General features: G+C 36.9%; 1 protein-coding gene and 1 non-coding gene across 5 annotated transcripts in view; one reads left to right on the top strand and one right to left on the bottom strand.

Annotated features, from left to right (window-relative positions):
• Nucleotides 1-17648, top strand: part of ELF2 (E74 like ETS transcription factor 2) — a 93695-nt gene that overhangs the window by 11118 nt on the left and 64929 nt on the right. For all 4 annotated transcript variants that reach the window (XM_061142363.1, XM_061142366.1, XM_061142364.1 and 1 more), the window contains exons 2-3: nt 13875-13962; nt 15256-15494. In XM_061142363.1, the coding sequence (XP_060998346.1) occupies nt 15423-15494 (72 nt within the window). In that variant the 5' untranslated portion in view covers nt 13875-13962; nt 15256-15422. The remainder of the gene's footprint in view (nt 1-13874; nt 13963-15255; nt 15495-17648) is intronic.
• On the bottom strand, nt 4517-4623 carry LOC133058039 (U6 spliceosomal RNA). The gene has a single exon (XR_009693164.1). It is a non-coding gene; the product is annotated as a U6 spliceosomal RNA (small nuclear RNA).

Raw genomic sequence — 17648 nt, 5'->3', positions numbered from 1 at the left:
GTATGCTGAGAAAAAATACTCTTAAGCTAGGCTGGTTATTGACTTTCCTCTAGGATAAATTCACACTAATGAATTCATATCCTGTTGAACCAGAATATTAAAAAAAAGTTTGTTGTGAAGAGCAGTTCTTTGCTTCCTTTTAAATCACAAAAGTGAAGAAGTTGCCAGAGGCTTTAGAGTGATCTGTACTAGGGTCTCTCCTTCAAAAGGAAAAATTTTCCCAGTTTGCTTTGCTGAATAGAGCCTAAGTAGATTTGAGGTTTTTTCATGACTGGGAATCTGCCATACATTCAGATCACCACTAGCTTCAGCTTCCCATAAAGCAGTTGCTTGACTGTCTTAATCCAGTCGAAACAAGTCTTTTCTTGTATCTCCTTTTGGGTGTGCAAGAGCTAGAGTGACCAGGCTTGAGACTGTAAACATCTGCACAGTGGTCATGGGATGAGCCAATGACCTTTTTTCCTTAAATTTTGTTGTGCCAAGTCTTAGTTGCAGCACACGGACAGGATCTTCGATCTCTATTGTGGTATGTGGGATCTTGTTCCCTCATCAGGGATCCAACCCTAGCCCCCTGGTTTGGGAGCATGGAGTCTTAGCCACTGGACCAGCAGGGAAGACCCAAGCCAGTGACTTTTGATTGTTACTTTTTCCCTAACCAAACGTCCAAGTACATATTCTTTTATCTGGTTCTTGCTTGATTTGGAAATGTCCTTATTCATAGAATATACGTGGCTGAACATTTATTTCCACCATTATAGTATTTCTTACAGATAGTTTGTGGAGTAAGTATAGAAATGAATATTCATTTAAGTTTAGGGTTACTGAGTAATGATCAAACCTTTGGGGACTTCCCTAGCAGTCCAGTACTTAAGGTTCCACCCTTCTACTGCTGGGGGCTCAGGTTCCATGCATACCTCTTGGTGCAGCAGGGGAAAAAAAAAAATCAGACCTTTGTTGCTTATCTGCAATCTTCAAGATAGGCTGGATTCTAAGATGTGCTTAATGTGATCAAGTCCTCCCTTGTTATGCTTATTTCCTTATTACTGCCCTGGAATTGAAGCGTATGTGGAGAGGTAATAGAGATTAGGAGGATAAAAATACTAAAGGAGTATAGCTAGGCAGCGGTATCAAGTTTAGCTCCAGTGGTAACTGTGGGCAGCCAAGTCAGGTTGACTTTGTCTTGCTGTTTCTTTGCTCATCAGTTCTTTAAATAACTCTAATGTTTGATTATTTGGAATATTTTTAGATGATAATTCCCTCCTAGATTTTCATCATCCTAAAATTAATTGAACAAACCAACGTTTGTTAGATTACACCCAGAAACCTGGCCACTGTAGTTCTTTGGTTGATGAAGAAACCAACTGAAACATGCCTGGCAAGAAAAGCATCAAAATACCTTAAACAGAACTTGGATGATGTTACAAACTATCTAAGTTCACTTCTTATCTGTATGTGATTCTTTGTCTTTTTCTGTGTGTCAAAACTCAGGGCCATGAGTAAATGCGGATTTTAAGATACTGTTATCCATGGTACGGGACTCTTGAAGTGCAGAATTGTTTTTTTGCTTGGCAAGTTATCTTACTTGATTTTCCAATTAGCCTGTTCAGTCTGTTTCTTCTTCTATAAAATGAACTCTAAAATCTCTTCAAATAATTTAATGCAGTTTCTTTTATCTTGTCATTTTCTGGGATCCAGTTTATATCTAGATGACTCCCCTTGCCCTAAAGTAAGTCCCATGACAATGATCTCTTGCTGCCCAAATAATTTCCAACCCTGATTTATGTGGCCCAGATATTTGTAAACTATATAACTTCTTACACTCAAGTTCCATTTTCAGAAGGGGATTCTTCTTTCCTTAAAAGATTCATTAGTTTACTTTTTATCCCTTTAAAATGTACTGATTTTTGTTTTAACAGATAACACTGAACATCTCAGTTTGGCATGAGGAGCAGTTAGGTTTTAGGTATAATCGTCTATTCTGTTACTGCTTTATTGTTAATATGAAGCTTTGGCAGTATGATACAATTCTGATTAATGCTATCAAAGATAATAATAAGGTCACATTCATTCAGTATTCATAGTGTGCCAGGTACTTTATAGAAAGGCTTAAAAGAACTAAACACACTGACTTCCTAGAATTGTTTCACTATCTTTTTATGGATGAGGATATTGAAATTTAAAGAGATAAATAACTGTCCAAGGTCACATAGAGGTGAGGCCAACAGTCTATAAATTCTTATTGAGTACCTACTGTATTCTGGGAATACAGTGGCCAACAGGCTCTTAAGTTGCACATGCTCTTAAACATAAATAATTCTGTTAAAATAGTCATCATTAATACAGGGATAATTATTCTTATTTCATATGGTTATATAAGAATGAGAAGACAATGCATAAGAATGCATGATTTAGTAACAGAAAAAATAGACATTGATACTACTGAGGCTGTCATATTAACATTATAAACTACATACATAATTTCCATCAGACTTGGTAGATAAGTAAAAAAATTGAACAATGAAATACAAATCAAAACTATTTTAGGAATTGAGTTCCAAATTTAAAAGGATTAATTTTAGCAATAAAATAAGAACAGTTAAGGGTTTTTTTGGGGGGAAGTTGTGAGTTAAACTGTACATAAGTTTAGATTATCAAGCTGCAGTTTTTCTTAGTATGATGATAATGTTAATACTGTACAATAATGTCTCTTTAATAGGTTAAATTTGTAGCATTGTCCTCTCCTTTTAAAATCTAGTTTATTGAAGTTTAATCACATGTAGTGAAATTCATCCTTACATTTCCATGATTTTGACAAATTCAATTTGTATCATTATGCAGTCACCACCACAATCAAGATGTGAACAGTGCTATCACCCCCAAAAGTTCCTTGTGCCCTTTGAGATCAACTCCTTCCCACTGATCTGTTTTCTGTTCCTATAGGACCTTTTCTTGAGTGTCATATAAATGGAATTGTCCTTCCTCTTACTGATCTGTTAGGCTGTTTAGATATAGTTGCTGCACTAGCAAGTAAGATAACCGTGACCCTCTATGCTGCTACAGCTTTCTTACAAATTAGGAATTACATTAAGAAGCAACTAAATCAGAAAAAATTGACACAGCCTGTTGGGAAATTGGAAAAAGAAGTTTGTCCATGGTTTAGTATTAATAAATGTTATTTAGTTTACCCAACATATTTATTATTATTATTTTTTAAATTTTATTTATTTATTTGGCTGCTCTGGGTCTTAGTTATAGCATGTGGGGTCTAGCTCCCCTGGATCAGGGATCAAACCTGGGCCCCCTGCACTGGGAGCTCAGAGTCTTAGCCACTGGACCACCAGGGAAGTCCCTACCCAACATATTTAAAAGGAATCAATTCATGTGAATGGATTTCACATTTTAGATGTTGTCATTATTATTCAGTTGCTCAGTCATGTCTGACTCTGTGCCCCATGAACTGCAGCATGCCAGGCTTCCTTGTCCTTCACCATCTCCTGGAGTTTGCTCAAACTCATATCCATGGAGTCACTAATGCCATCCCACCATCTTATCCTTTGTCACTCCCTTCTCCTCCTACACAGTAGATGGGAAACTAATAAAATCATTTTTAAACCTCTCCTTTGACCAACCTCAGTTGTACAAAATTTAGTTCGTTTGCTCAGTCGTGTCCGACTCTTTGCAACCCCATGGACTGCAGCATGCCAGGCCTCCCTGTCCATGAACAACTCCTGGAGCTTACTCAAACTCAGGTCCATCGAGTCGGTGATGGCATCTAACCATCTCATCCTCTGTCGTCCCCTTCTCCTGCCTTCAGCCTTTCCCAGCATCAGGGTCTTTTCCAATGAGTCAGTTCTTCGTATCAGGTGGCCAAATATTGGAGTGTTAGCTTCAGCATCAGTCCTTCTAATGAATATTCAGGACTGATTTCCTTCAGGATTGACTGCTTTGATCTCCTTGCAATCCAAGGGACTCTTAAGAGTCTTCTCCAACACCACAGTCCAAACCATCAATTCTTTGGCACTCAGATTTCTTTATAGTCCAGCTCTCACATCCATACATGACCACTGGAAAAACCATAACTTTGACTAGACGGACCTCTGTTGGCAAAGTAATGTCTCTGCTTTTTGATGAGCTGTCTAGGTTGGTCAGAGCTTTTCTTCCAAGGAGCAAGCGTTTTTTAATTTCATGGCTGCAGTCACCATCCGCAGTGATTTTGGAGCCCAAGAAAATAAAGTCTATCACTGTTTCCATTGTTTTGCCATCTATTTGCCATGAAGTGATGGGACCAGATGCCATGATCTTAGTTTTTTGAATGCTGAGTTTTTTTTTTTTCCATTTATTTTTATTAGTTGGAGGCTAATTACTTTACAATATTGTAGTGGTTTTTGCCATACATTGACATGAATCAGCCATAGATTTACATGTATTCCCCATCCCGATCCCCCCTCCCACCTCCCTCTCCACCCGATCCCTCTGGGTCTTCCCAGTGCACCAGCCCCGAGCACTTGTCTCATGCAAAAATATGGAGCGCTTCACGAATTTGCGTGTCATCCTTGCGCAGGGGCCATGCTAATCTTCTCTGCATCGTTCCAATTTTAGTATATGTGCTGCCGAAGCGAGCACTGAATGCTGAGTTTTAAGCCAGCTTTTTCATTCTCCTCTTTCACTTTCATCAAGAGGCTCTTCAGTGGGGTCATCTGCATGTCTGAGATTATTGATATTTCTCCCGGCAATCTTGATTCCAGCTTGTGCTTCATCAGCTTGTACACAATTAGATAAATCATCCGTGATTCATGACACAGAATAATTTACCCAGTCATTGTTGTTTCTTGTGATCACACATGAGTCCATCACTCAGATGAAAACTAGAACCTTTTTTTTTTTTTCTTTTTGGTCTCACTGGAGTGGGTCACTGTTCCCTTCTCCAAGGGATGTTCCCAACCCAGAGATCAAACCTTGCTGGAGGGATCTTAGTTCCCTGACCAGAAATCGAATTTGAGCCCCAGTAGTGAATGCCAAATCCTAACTACTAGGACTGCCAGGGAATTCCTGAGAACTAGAATCTTGACAAGAATTTACATCACATTTATCTGTGTGTGCCTTAATATATTTAAAAATCTTTAATAGATTTTGGTTGTGTATATTTCTCATTAATTAGTAGGAGCTCTCCTTTCCCCCCTTTTTGGAGGGAGGGGAATTACTTTACCTAATGTCTTGTCTTTCAGTTTTGTTTTTGGAGTCTGTTAAGAACTTTTAAAAATATTGGTGTAGTCATGTTTAGTAATTCTTTGTTTCTTGCTTTCCATGTATTTAGTAATTTTTCCTTAACTGTGAATTCATGAAGATATTCTCATTTCCTTCTAATTTGAAAAGGTCTTTAGGTCTTTAGTACACCTGTATTTAGGTCTTTAGTACACCTGTAATTTAATGAGTGGTGAGAGGTGGTAATTTAATTTTTGTCTTGTATGGATAATCACTTGTCCCAGCATCATTTAATAGTCTTTTTTTTTTTTGCCATTGATTTTAACACTGCCTCTTGCTACATTGTTTCCAATATGCATGTGTCTTTTTCTGACCTCTATATTCTGTTACATTGTTATATTTGGTTATGTCTACACCACTACTTACTGTCTAATTACTAGACTAGACTAGGTAGGACAGTTCTTTTCCAGGGACTTTGTTCACTTTTGCCAGTTTCTCTTGTGTAATACTCCCCCCCTCTTAACTATCTTTGTCAAGTTTTTTGTGAAACCTTCTTGGGATTTTTAACTGGAAATATGTTGAATTTGTTGGGCTTCCCTGGTAGCTCAGCTGGTAAAGAATCTGCCTGCAATGCAGGAGACCTGGGTTTGACCTCTGGGTTGGGAACATCCACTGGAGAAGGGAACAGCTACCCACTCCAGTATTCTGGCCTGGAGAATTCCATGGATATATATAGTCCATGGGGTTGCAAAGAGTCAGACATGACGGAGTGATTTTCACATATTGAATTTGTTAGATGAATTTGTTGAGCATTGGTATCTTTAAGATATTGAGCTTACCTATCCAAGACTGCCAGGGAATTCCCAAGACTTCTTTAATCCTTTTCAGTAGATTTATTTATTTTCTCCATAGAGGTCTTTGTTAGATTCAGTCTTAGATATCTTTGTGCAGCTTGTGAGATTTTAGTTGCTGGACCAGAGATTGAACCCAGGATGTGGCAGTGAAAGTGCTGATTCCTAACTGCTGAAATTCTGTAACTGCCAGTGAATTCCTAAGTCTTAGGTATCTTATATTTTTGTAGTTATTGTAAATTATATCCTTTTTAAAAATTACATTTGCTGTTTCTGGTATATAGAAAAGACACCTGATTTTTATATATTGATCTGTATCCACACAAATCGCAAACCCTCTTCTTCTAATATCCAAAGGTTCTTTTGAATTTTCTACAGTATGTACAGAGTTTTATCATTTATAAACAGTGATAGCTTCATTTCCTCCTTTCAGTTCCTTACTCCTTTTAATTTTTCCTTATCAAACTCTCCTGATCAGGATTGCTAGTATGGTTTTGAATTGAAGGGGCAATTGTAGGTATATTTGTTCTGTTCCCAGTATCAGGGGAAAGTTTTAAATATTTTGCCATTAAGTCTTGGCAGCTTTTTTCTTTTAATTATAAAATTTTATCAAGTGATTTTTATTGTATCTACCAAGATGATGTATAAATTATTACTGCATAACAGGTTACCTGCAACATGTGTTGATGGGGATGTGAAGAAATTAGAACCTTCATACATACTGATGAGAATGTGAAATGATGTCATTTGGCATTTTCTCAAAATGTTAAGTGTAAAGTTACTATGTGTTCCAGCAATTCACTCCTGGGTATATACCAAGGGAAAATAAAACATGTCTACACAAAAACTTGTGTATGAATTTTTATAGCAGCATTGTCTTATAATAGTTAAAAAGTGGAAACAATTTTGTACCAATTGATGAATGAATAGATAAAATGTGATATATCTGTGCAGTGGAATCTTATTCAGCAATAAAATAATTGAAATAATACATGTTACACATAGATGAATCCTGAAAGCGTAGTAAGTAAAAAAGTCAGTCACAAAAGCTCACATATTTAAAATTCTATTTATATGAAATGGCCAGAAAAAGCAAATCTCTAGAGATAAAAGTAGATTAGTCTTGCCAGGGACTAGGGGTTGGGGAAGGATGGGGAGGGAGTGCTAATGGACATGAGGTTTTTTTGAGAGGGAGTGCTGAAGATGTTCTAAAATTAGATTGTGGTAATGACTGCACCACTTCATTAATGTACTATAAACTTTTGGGTTATATGCTGTAAGTTGGTGAACTGTATGATATGTAGGTGTTAGTGTTAGTCACTCAGTTGTGTCTGACTCTTTGCAACCCCACAAACTATAGCCCACCAGGCTCCTCTGTCCATAGAATTCCCCAGGCAAGAATACTGGAGAGGATAGCCATTCCCTTTTCCAGGAGATCTTCCCGACCCAGGGATCACACCTGAGTCTCCTGCATTGCAGGCAGATTCTTTCCCTCTGAGCCATCAGAAAGCCCATGATATGTGAATTATATCTCAATAAAACTGTTTCAAAAGGTAAGTACATATGTAGTTTTGTTAGATGTTACCAAATTCCCCTCCCAAAGTGTGCCAGTTTGCATTCCCATACATTTACAATGTATAAATGTACAGTTTTACCAACAGATTATTGTTATACTTTTAAATTTTTACCAGTTTGATAGATGAGAGAAATGGTATTTCAATTTTTAAAAAATTTGCATTTTCCTGTGAGTGAATTTGAACATCTTTTCTTATGTTTAAGGGCTATTTTTATATCTAATTTTGTGAATTGTGTGTTTTTCATATTTCTCTCTTTTTTTTTGGTCTTTTATTCTCTATTTTGTTGTTCGGTCATTAAGTCATGTCCGACTCTTTGCGACCCCATGGACTGCAGCATGCCAGGCTTCCCTGTCCTTCACTATCTCCTGGAGTTTGCTCAAACTCATGTCCATCGGGTTGGTGATACCATTCAACCATTTCATCCTCTGTCACCCCCTTCTCCTCTTGCCCTCAGTTTTTTCCCAGCATCAGGGTCTTTTCCAATGAGTCAGCTTTTTGCATCTGGTAGCCAAATTATTGGAGCTTCAGCTTCAGCATCAGTCCTTCCAGTGAATATTCAGGGTTGATTTCCTTTAGGATTGAATGGTTTGATCTCCTTGCAGTTCAAGGGACTTTGAAAAGTCTTCATCAGTACCACAGTTTGAAAGCATCAATTCTTCGATGCTTAGCCTTCTTTATATGGTCCAACTCTCACATCCATACATGACTACTGGAAAAACCATAGCTTTAACCGTATGGACCCTTGTTGGCAAACTAATGTTGGCAAACTAATGCTTTTTAATATGCTGTCTAGATATGTCAGCTTTTCTTCCAAGGACTAGGCTTTTAATTTCATGAAAGCAGTTACTGTCTGCAATGATTTGGAGTCAAGAAAAATAGTCTGTCACTGTTTCCATATTTTCCCCATCTATTTGCCATGAAGTGATGGAACCAGATGCCATGATCTTAGTTTTTTGAATGTTGAGTTTTAAGCCAACTTTTTCATTCTCCTCTTTCACCCTCATCAAGAGGCTCTTTAGTTCCTCTTTGCTTTCTGCCATTAGAGTGGTATCACCTGCATATCTGAAAAAGAAAGTGAAAGTCGCTCCGTGGTGTCCGACTCTGCGACCCCATTGACTATGGAATTCAATGGAATTGACTATGGAATGTCCATGGAATTCTCCAGGCCAGAATACCAGAATACCAGAGTGGGTAGCCTTTCCCTTCTCCCAACCAAGGGATCGAACCCAGGGCTCCCACATTGCAGGAAGATAATATCTGAGGTTGTTGATAAAAAAAATTCTCTCTTTTAGTAGTCTTTTGTGATATAGTATCCTATTTCCAATATCATAGAATTTTCCTTGTTATTATACTTTATATAAATAAAATCATACACATAAACTGTTTTTGGGGAGAATGTGATATAAGAATGTGATTCTAAGTAACTCAATTATAGTCTGAGGTGAATTTTTTTCTGAGTGATACTTAGGTTTGCTATCATTTCTCAGAGTTTTTTTAGTCCAGAGAGTTGAGTCAGTATTCATTATTCAAAGATGTTTCTCTTATTGTTATGCCAACTTCCACCCCTTCTTCTAGTCCTAGGCCAAATGGTGACTCTCTAATGAAGTCTTTCTTGAATCTTCCCACCCCCCAGGGCTGATTGGGTGTTACTTTTTTTGATGTTGTCCACTGTGCTTTGTAGTTTCCTTCATGACATTTACATTAATGTACTTGCTTTAGGTGTCTCTCCTTGCTGTACTCTACGCTGCTTGAAGGGCGAGTCCTGGCTTTATGTTTTTGTGTCCTTGGCGTACTGCTGTGTTTGGTATATAGTTAAGTGCTTAGTAAGTGTTACTGAAAGAACTGGTGTAGTAGAGAGAAGAAAGAGGTGATATTATTACAGGGGAAACGTTGTCCATGGGGGAGAGGTAGAATTTGAATAACCAAAGAAGAGGGCATTCCTGGTGAGATAAGGGAACCAGCAGAAGGATAGGGAAGGGAATGAGCTTGGTCTGTGTAGTGAACAGTGAAGATGTTTGTCTTATTGGGATATGTTTGTTTACCCTTGTATTCACCATATCTTTACTGCTGCATGTGTATCTGCTGCATGAAACCCCTGGTTTAGTGTATTTAAACTTGGTGCTTTGAGAAAGTAGTAAGAAGATAATATTAAGACGGTAAAGAGAAGCAAGATTTTAAGGAGCACTGAAGAAAGGCATTAAGTGTTGGGTTTGATATGGTTCGTTGGAGGTGGTAAGTGGATGATCTGCTGGAAACTGTTATTTTCTTGATGTTTTTGTGAGGAAGGTATATAATGTGGATTGGGGGAAGAGAATTACAGAGAATATTGATCCCTTTGGTGATGCAGGTGCTTTAGGGCTGAGACCTGTTAAGACAGCTAGGATTGGCCAAATGGGCAAACAGAGGAAGGACGTCAAGAGAGAGAGGAAATAGAGAGCTGTAAACAATTGTGGTATTAAACAACCACAGTGGAGGGAGTAAAATGGGAAGATGAGGCTGGACAAGTGAGCATGGATTAGATTTGTGATTTCCATACTGGAGCATATCAGAATGAACATTTCATAACTTCTGAAAAAGAGACCTAGACCCCTTACTTGTTCTTACTAAATCAGTATGCTTGCAAAGATTGAAATTTCATCTTGTAGGTGATGATGAACTGTTGAAGAATTTTGAGAGGGGCTTGACGTTATTCAGTCTTGGATTACCCTGCTGGTGCGGTTAGATGGACTGGAAAGGAGGGGAGATTAGAGGCCAAGAGGCAAATTCTGAGGCTCTTACAACTTCAAAAAGATGATAAGGACCTCAACTAGGGCAGAGCATATGAGATTATAGAGATGAGTCAAGAGTGAGAGAGGATGATGATGATAGTGGAAAAAGAAGTCACCGATGAGTTTAGCGTCTGTTTCTTAGGCAACTTGTGTAGGCGATAGTATAGTTTATGGAGGTAAGCACAGTAGGAGAGATCATACTTTGGGGGAGGTAGCAGAGAAAAAGTTCAGTTTGGGACATACTGGGTTTCTCTCACACTTTTATTCATCCCACTTAATGGCTAGTCCAGGTGCTCTGATTGATTTCTCTGGAGTCATTCTTGATTCTTCTCTTTCATTCACACCCCACATCCAGTTTGCTATCCAATTTTGCTTCTTTCATCTACAAAAATTTTTGAAAGTTCACTGTTCACTCACCTACCACTCAGTCCAAGCCACCATCACTTCTCACCTAATTATGATATCAGCTTCCAAATTGATCTCTGTGCTTCTGCCCTTGTCCTCTTATCTGTTCTCAATCCAGCATCTGATTATTGATCCTTTTAATAATCAGGTCATCTCTCTGCATAAAATCCTCCTTCTCCCTGGATAAAAGTCAGAGTCCTGAGAGAGGGATTTCCCTTTTCCTCTCATCCCTTTCTCTTTCCTCTCTGTCATCATCTTCTGTCTTCCTTTTACTCACTTCACTCCAGCTCTATTGCTGATATTTGAACTACTCAGGCTTATTGCCTCTTTAAGATCTTGAATTTTCCCTTTCCTTTCACTGGGAAAGTCGTTGTGCCAGTCATTGGCACAGTTCATTCCTACTTTCTGAGTTTTCACACATGTGTCACTTTTTCAGTGAATTCTTCCTTGATCACCCAGTATGAAATTGCAACCCTCTTCCTTGCTAAATATTCTCTCCCTTTGGCTCATTTGTCTCCTTAGCCTTTATCACCATCTGCACATGCGTAATACATATTTTGCTTATTTTCTTCTCTCCACACTGGAATTTAAGATGCATAAGAATAAGGACTTGTGCTTTTAAAAAAAAATATTTTTTACTGTGCTGGGTCTTCATTGCTGCACAGGCTTTTCTCTAGTTGCAGCAAGCTGGGGCTACACTCTTAGTTGTGTGTGGGTCTCTCGTTGTGGTGGCTTCTCTCGTTGCAGGGCTCAGGCTCTGGGGGCTTCAGTAGTGCGGCATGTGAACTCAGTAGTTGCGGCTCCCAGGGCTCTGGGGCACAGCTTCAGTAGTTGTGGTGCACAGACTTAGCTCTGTGGCTTGCGGGATCTTCCTGGATCAGGAATCGAACTCTTGTCTCCTGCATTGACAGGTGGATTCTTTACCACTCAGCTACCAGGGAAGCCCAGGACTTTTGCTTTATTCATCACTATAACTCTCACTGAAAACTACTAGTACATAAAAGGTGCTCAATTAATATTTATTGATTGGTTGAATTAACTAATGTAGTCCTTGGAATATCCTGGAATAGATGCTTGCTATTTAAATTTGCAGGGAAGTATAGGCAAGAAAATACCTAGTAGACAAACTGGAGCCCATAAAATGGTTTAGACTGGAAGATAGAGTTGAGTGAAGCCAGGACAGTGTCTCGGATAGTTTAGAGAGAGTGTGAAGATCTGAAGAGGACTAGGGAGGGATGGGATCCTGGAAGTACCTTCCAGGACTGACTAGAGAGTTACTCTGTCCTTAGAGTTATCCAGGCAGGAACCTTAGTCTGGGCCTTGTGCTTTAGAGGTCCTCATCTGGCCTTTTTCCAGCTATACCGCTCCTGAGAGGATGAGGATTTTGAGGGGCTAGTCCATCTGGAAACCATTTCCAGATCAAGCTAAGAGTATTTGTATCCCCAAATTCCCTGTCCGCGTGGTCCTTCACAGATCTCTTCCCTGATTCTCTCCTCTTAGACTGTACCACATATATGTATCTCTGGCCTGAGGGTTGGCCAGGTGGCAGCTGTTTGCAGGCATGTAGGCAGAGGTTAGACATGTTGTCTGGGATGTCCACATGTATATATATGAGGCTTTTTTTTTTTTTTTTTTTATATGAGGCTTTTTGTAGTATGGAGTAGAACCAAAGATGGGATGAGAAGAAGGCAGGCCCCTTCCCCCAACTGATGTTGAGTCTGGGAATGCCAAATCAGAACTTAGCCTTTTAAGTTTTTATGAAAGTATATATGTCAAGATAGTGGGATAGAATAAAATTTACTAGCCTGTTAGTTTGGTCTATAGCTTTAAAATATTTAAGCATATGGTATGTGGGCTTATATTTGTACTCTTAAAGTTCCTTGAAAACTAGGGGTGGGCCTGCAACAGGAAATTGAAAAAGAGTATCTGGAGAGGGAGAAGATAAATTCAAGGTAGTTTTAAGGGGGGAATAATCAACAGTGTCAGATGTTTCAGAGACATTAAGTCCTATGAAGACAGAAATGTATCCTTTGGATTTGATAACCAGAATTAATAAAAATTTCATTTGGTGGTGATGGATACCAAACTTGTGTAGAAATCAGAAAGTGGAGGCACAATTTAAACGATTTTTTTTTTTTTAAGTAGAACTGTATCTGAGAAAGGAAGGAACTAGAGTGGTAGCTAGAGGGCTATGCAGGGTCATGGAGGAGTCATGTTTAAGGTGAGAGGGTCTTGACTTTCCTGGCGGTCCAGTGGTTAAGACCCCATGCTTTTACTATAGCGGGCGTGGCTTAGATTCCTGGTCAGGGAACTAGGATCCCACATGTTGTGTGGCATGGCCAAGAAATTAAAAAAAAAAAAGATGAGAGAGTCTTATAAATATTTGGATGTTGAGGAACAGAACCCAGTGTTAAGAAAGAGAAAGATAAGGAAAAAGAAGGAATAACTGATGGAACAAGGCCTAAGATCCAGTGCGCCTGTCAGCAGATCAGCTTTAGAAAACATAAGGGCTATTTGAGGAGGCTTGGAGTGTTTGGATTTGTGTGAATGCTAACTTTTGAAGAGTGAGCAAAAAAGTGAATGGCAGGAAAGTTTAACAGGCAATAATACATTAATGTTGTTCAGTAGTAGTTTTCTGGGTTAGTCTTTTTTTTTATTATTTAAAAATTTGTTTAAATTTTTTAAATTAATTATTTTTTTAAATTGAAATTAGTCTTTTTAAACTTGATTTAGTACACCTGGAGTTCTGGGGTTATACTTGCAGCCATGTGTTAAAATCCTCCTGTTGGTTGATTGAAATATAGCCCATAATGTGGGGTATAGGCTATGTATGTGGGAATCTGTTGTTATTCAGTAATTGTCATTTAGTGATGACTTAAAACTTTTAAGTCTGTTAAAAAACTTTTGATTCTTCAGTAGCTTAGAAATAATTAATTATGTTCATTATAAAATGTGTGTCATCAGGCTTGGAGATGATTTGTTGTAGTAAGTACATATTGTCTGAATCACATCTATTTTGAATAAAATATTTTTATAGAGTTATATTAATACTGTATTTTTCCCCCCATTAGTAGTTCCAGAGTACTGCTGGTTTATATTTTAACTCTTGCCAAGTTGTGAAACTAGTGAAGGATGCTTAGACTACTTAACATTCAAATTGTAAGTAAAATTTATTTCTGCTGTTGTTATCTGTATGATTAGAAAACAGAAATTGAAAATAATTGTTATCTTATGTGATAATAGTGAGATTCAGTGTGATGGGATTGAGGATTTCTCTTAGTTTTTATTCTTAAGATACAAATATTTCCTATCGCATTTTCTGTTGATAAGATCAAGAAGAAGACTAATAGTAGTACTGAATGGGTCTTAGGTAGTGAGGTGAAATTTCTGCTTTTTTTCAGGAATTTTCTATTTACTGTAGAAGTTTATGGAAATTCTTTATTATTTTATTTTCATATTTAATATAGGACATGTTATTAATGGAATGATTAATTAGAAATGATTATTTTCTCTTTAAATATGCTTAGTTTTTTGTGTGTGAAATTTTTGTGTGAAAAATTCTGTTAAAAAGCCCTGTGATTTCTTTGTGAAATATTTAATGTTCACAAAAATCAAATAAAATGTAACCTTTTAAGAAATAATCTAATACATAAATCAAGATGATGTACATATTGCCATTCATCTCCACTAGGGGAAAAAAACTTGAATTATGTTTACTTGAAACCATTTGCTATATTGCATTTTGAACCAATAACAAAAAAGTTATTGAAGAAAGAATGATAAAGTAATATTAAAGGCATTCCAAGTCATTTCACTACTTTATTTTCAAACTACTGTATTTGAAAGTATAAGTAATTCAAATTAATCTGTTTTATAGACCTTATAGAGTATACAAATTATGAACACAAAATGAGCCTGCTACTGTAAGCAAAAGATAATTCTAATTAGTTATTTATATACCTACATAAACAACATAAACATAAATTCATATACATAAACAAACCAAATGAGCCAAGGAAGACTGAAATGTTTACAAACCAATACATCTTTTAATTTGTTAAATAGGTGAATAATTTTAGAAGTTGTCTTGGTCCAGCACATTTTATGTTTTTAGTGCATAAAACTTTTTTTAAATTTCAGAAATTTTTACCAGACTATTTCAGGAATAACAATACATCTTCATAAGGGGAGAAAGTTGTAACATTTTATTTCTTAGAATGTAAACATCATAAGATCGCCAATGTGCAATAATAGCTTGGTAAGAACTGCAGATTGTGAACTTGACTGCTCTAAGAGAAGTGCTCATTACTGCCCTCTTTTGACACGAGCTGTATAAGCCTAGCTCTTTTTTTCTCAGTTTATAAAAATGTTAAAAAATTTTATTGCAAAATAGTTTGTGCTTTATATCCTTGTATTTCTAAAAATAATTTTTCAAATTCTTCTTCTTTTTAGGCTCTCTGGTTAATCATCTTAAGAAGACTGGATTTCTGGATATCAACTCTACTCCATCTCTATTGACTTTTAAAAGATGATAATGCAAACCTGTAACACTGACAGTCATCTATGAACCTTTAATTACAGTGATTGGTAGCGTTTGAAGCTTCCTCAGGGAGTAAACAATGACATCAGCAGTGGTTGACAGTGGAGGTTCTGTTTTGGAGCTTCCCAGCAATGGAGTAGAAAATCAAGAGGTTAGCCATCCAGTGTATTACATTTCTGTTTTGTTCATAAAATCAATGCATGAACTAATGAATTTAATGGGAAACAGACATTTGAGGGTAGAAATGTATAGTGCATGAGATTGTATATCTCTGTCATGTGTCCTCATATAATTAGGTACTAGAAGGTTGAGGGAGGTAGTGCTGGGCCTGAGTTGCCTGAGTTGTTGGAACTTCCATATCTTGGAATGGACTAGGAGGGAAAAAAGAAACAAGACAATAGTATTAGTTGTGAAATAAATTTAAATCTCTGATAAAATCCATTGTTTTGGATTTTAGAGTATATAAGTAAATACTGTACCTAAATACCTAAATTATGCATCTTACTTTAGAATTTTGTATCTCTTTTTGTTGTTACCTTTGTCTTTTGATTGTTCTAATTCATGTGAGAATCCATTGTATTTTAATTACGTATTATTTATACTTAAGAATTTAGATAATGTTTAAATAAGAAGAGAAACTCGGTTTTGAAATTTTATACTTGAAGGATTTTGGAATGTTATTTGTTTTTTTTTGTTGTTGTTGTTGTCATTATTGATAACATTAAAGAATAAGAGATAGGAGTAGAAAACAACAGTACCAGAAATACATGGACTTTGAGGGCCTGGCTTTTATTCCCACCATTTGGTAAAGACTGACTATTAGGAATTATCTAAATTAAAATATAATAATACTGTCACAACAATGGTCAAATATTTGGCCAGAGATAAGATGGGAAAATAGAGGAAAAAAGTTTGTTTTTTCTACATTCTGTGAAAGATACTGCTGTTACTGGTACTTAGTATTACATCTGAGATACAAGTTAGGATGTCAGACTGTGTGTCTGGATGCTGGCGTCTGGATTCTTTTTCTCGCTTGCTTGGTGTCTCGTCAGTCTTCCGAGATAGCTATGGGCAAATTCAGTGGGTTTGTTTTCAGTGGACTTGGTAACTGAAATATTCCTGTTGTATTTGAATCTAAAACTGTTTGAAAATCTACTAAGAGAAAGAAAGGCAAAGAACATGTTTTATTTTCATAATCAATTCCTACTTCCTTCTTGAAATTTCACTTTCTGTATGATCTCTTCCAAGTATGATTCATCCAAGAAATGAGGGACTCAGGATTTCTGTCCCGCCAATATCATCCAGTACTTGCTTCTTCAGGTACTTTCTTTTTGCCCCATGGTTTTACTTTGTTGATATTAATTCTGTGGGGGAAGCTGCTAAGAACAGTTGGCAGAATATATTTACCTTGTGGTGACTGGGTACCACCATTACTGGAAAATGAATAGAACGCTTTGTTTCTGGAAGACTCTCTATACCTCCCTTCATTTACATGGAATCCCATGTGTTCATGGCTTGACAAACTGATTATTACCAAAGAAAGAATCTGACAAAATAATTTTGCCAAGACATTATTGACTAATGATTTATGCAGTAGTCTTAAAAGGTGATCATAGGCATTTTAGGGAGAGTGTCACCAGAAAGGAGGAAACTGTTCTTGGGAACTTTTTCTTCACATTATATCATGTGGATGCCTACTTACTTTCATTTCATTTATTCCTTCAACAAACACTAATTGACCTCTTACTGAATGTCAGTTACTTTTTTAGGTGCTGGGGAAAAAATATTTCAGAATGGCTGTGAAGAATAAATCAGGGCTAGAGGTAGATAGAGAATTGGTAGGATATTTTGATTAGAATGGACAAGGAAGGCTTCTCTGAGCAGGCGGCATTTTAGTGTCGACCTAATAAATAACATAAGGGATTGAGCTGTAGAAACACCTGGGGAAGAAAATTCCTAGAAGAAGGAAAAGCCACTAGTATCTGTAATATTTCCTAAGTTTTTAAAGTGAGTTTTGGGGATGGTGGTATTTGAAAGATAGAATTTTGTCTTATAAGCTACTATTCAGGAATGTATTTATAATATATATATATACATATATATATATATACACACTACTTATACTTTAAAATGTAAGGTGGGGTGGGAAAAAAATGACCTTATTACCTTAACTTCAGAATCTGAAGAAAAAATAAATGTTTAAAATATGATGGGCAACACATTTTAAATCAATTATACCCCAACACATTTTTTTTTAAATTATTAAAAAAGTGGGCATTTGGAGACTTACTAGTGATGCTTAGGC

The sequence above is a fragment of the Dama dama genome, chromosome 5, assembly GCF_033118175.1.
Source record: "Dama dama isolate Ldn47 chromosome 5, ASM3311817v1, whole genome shotgun sequence".
In the NCBI taxonomy this organism is placed as follows: domain Eukaryota; kingdom Metazoa; phylum Chordata; class Mammalia; order Artiodactyla; family Cervidae; genus Dama; species Dama dama.
This window is presented reverse-complemented; position numbering and strand designations above follow the sequence as displayed.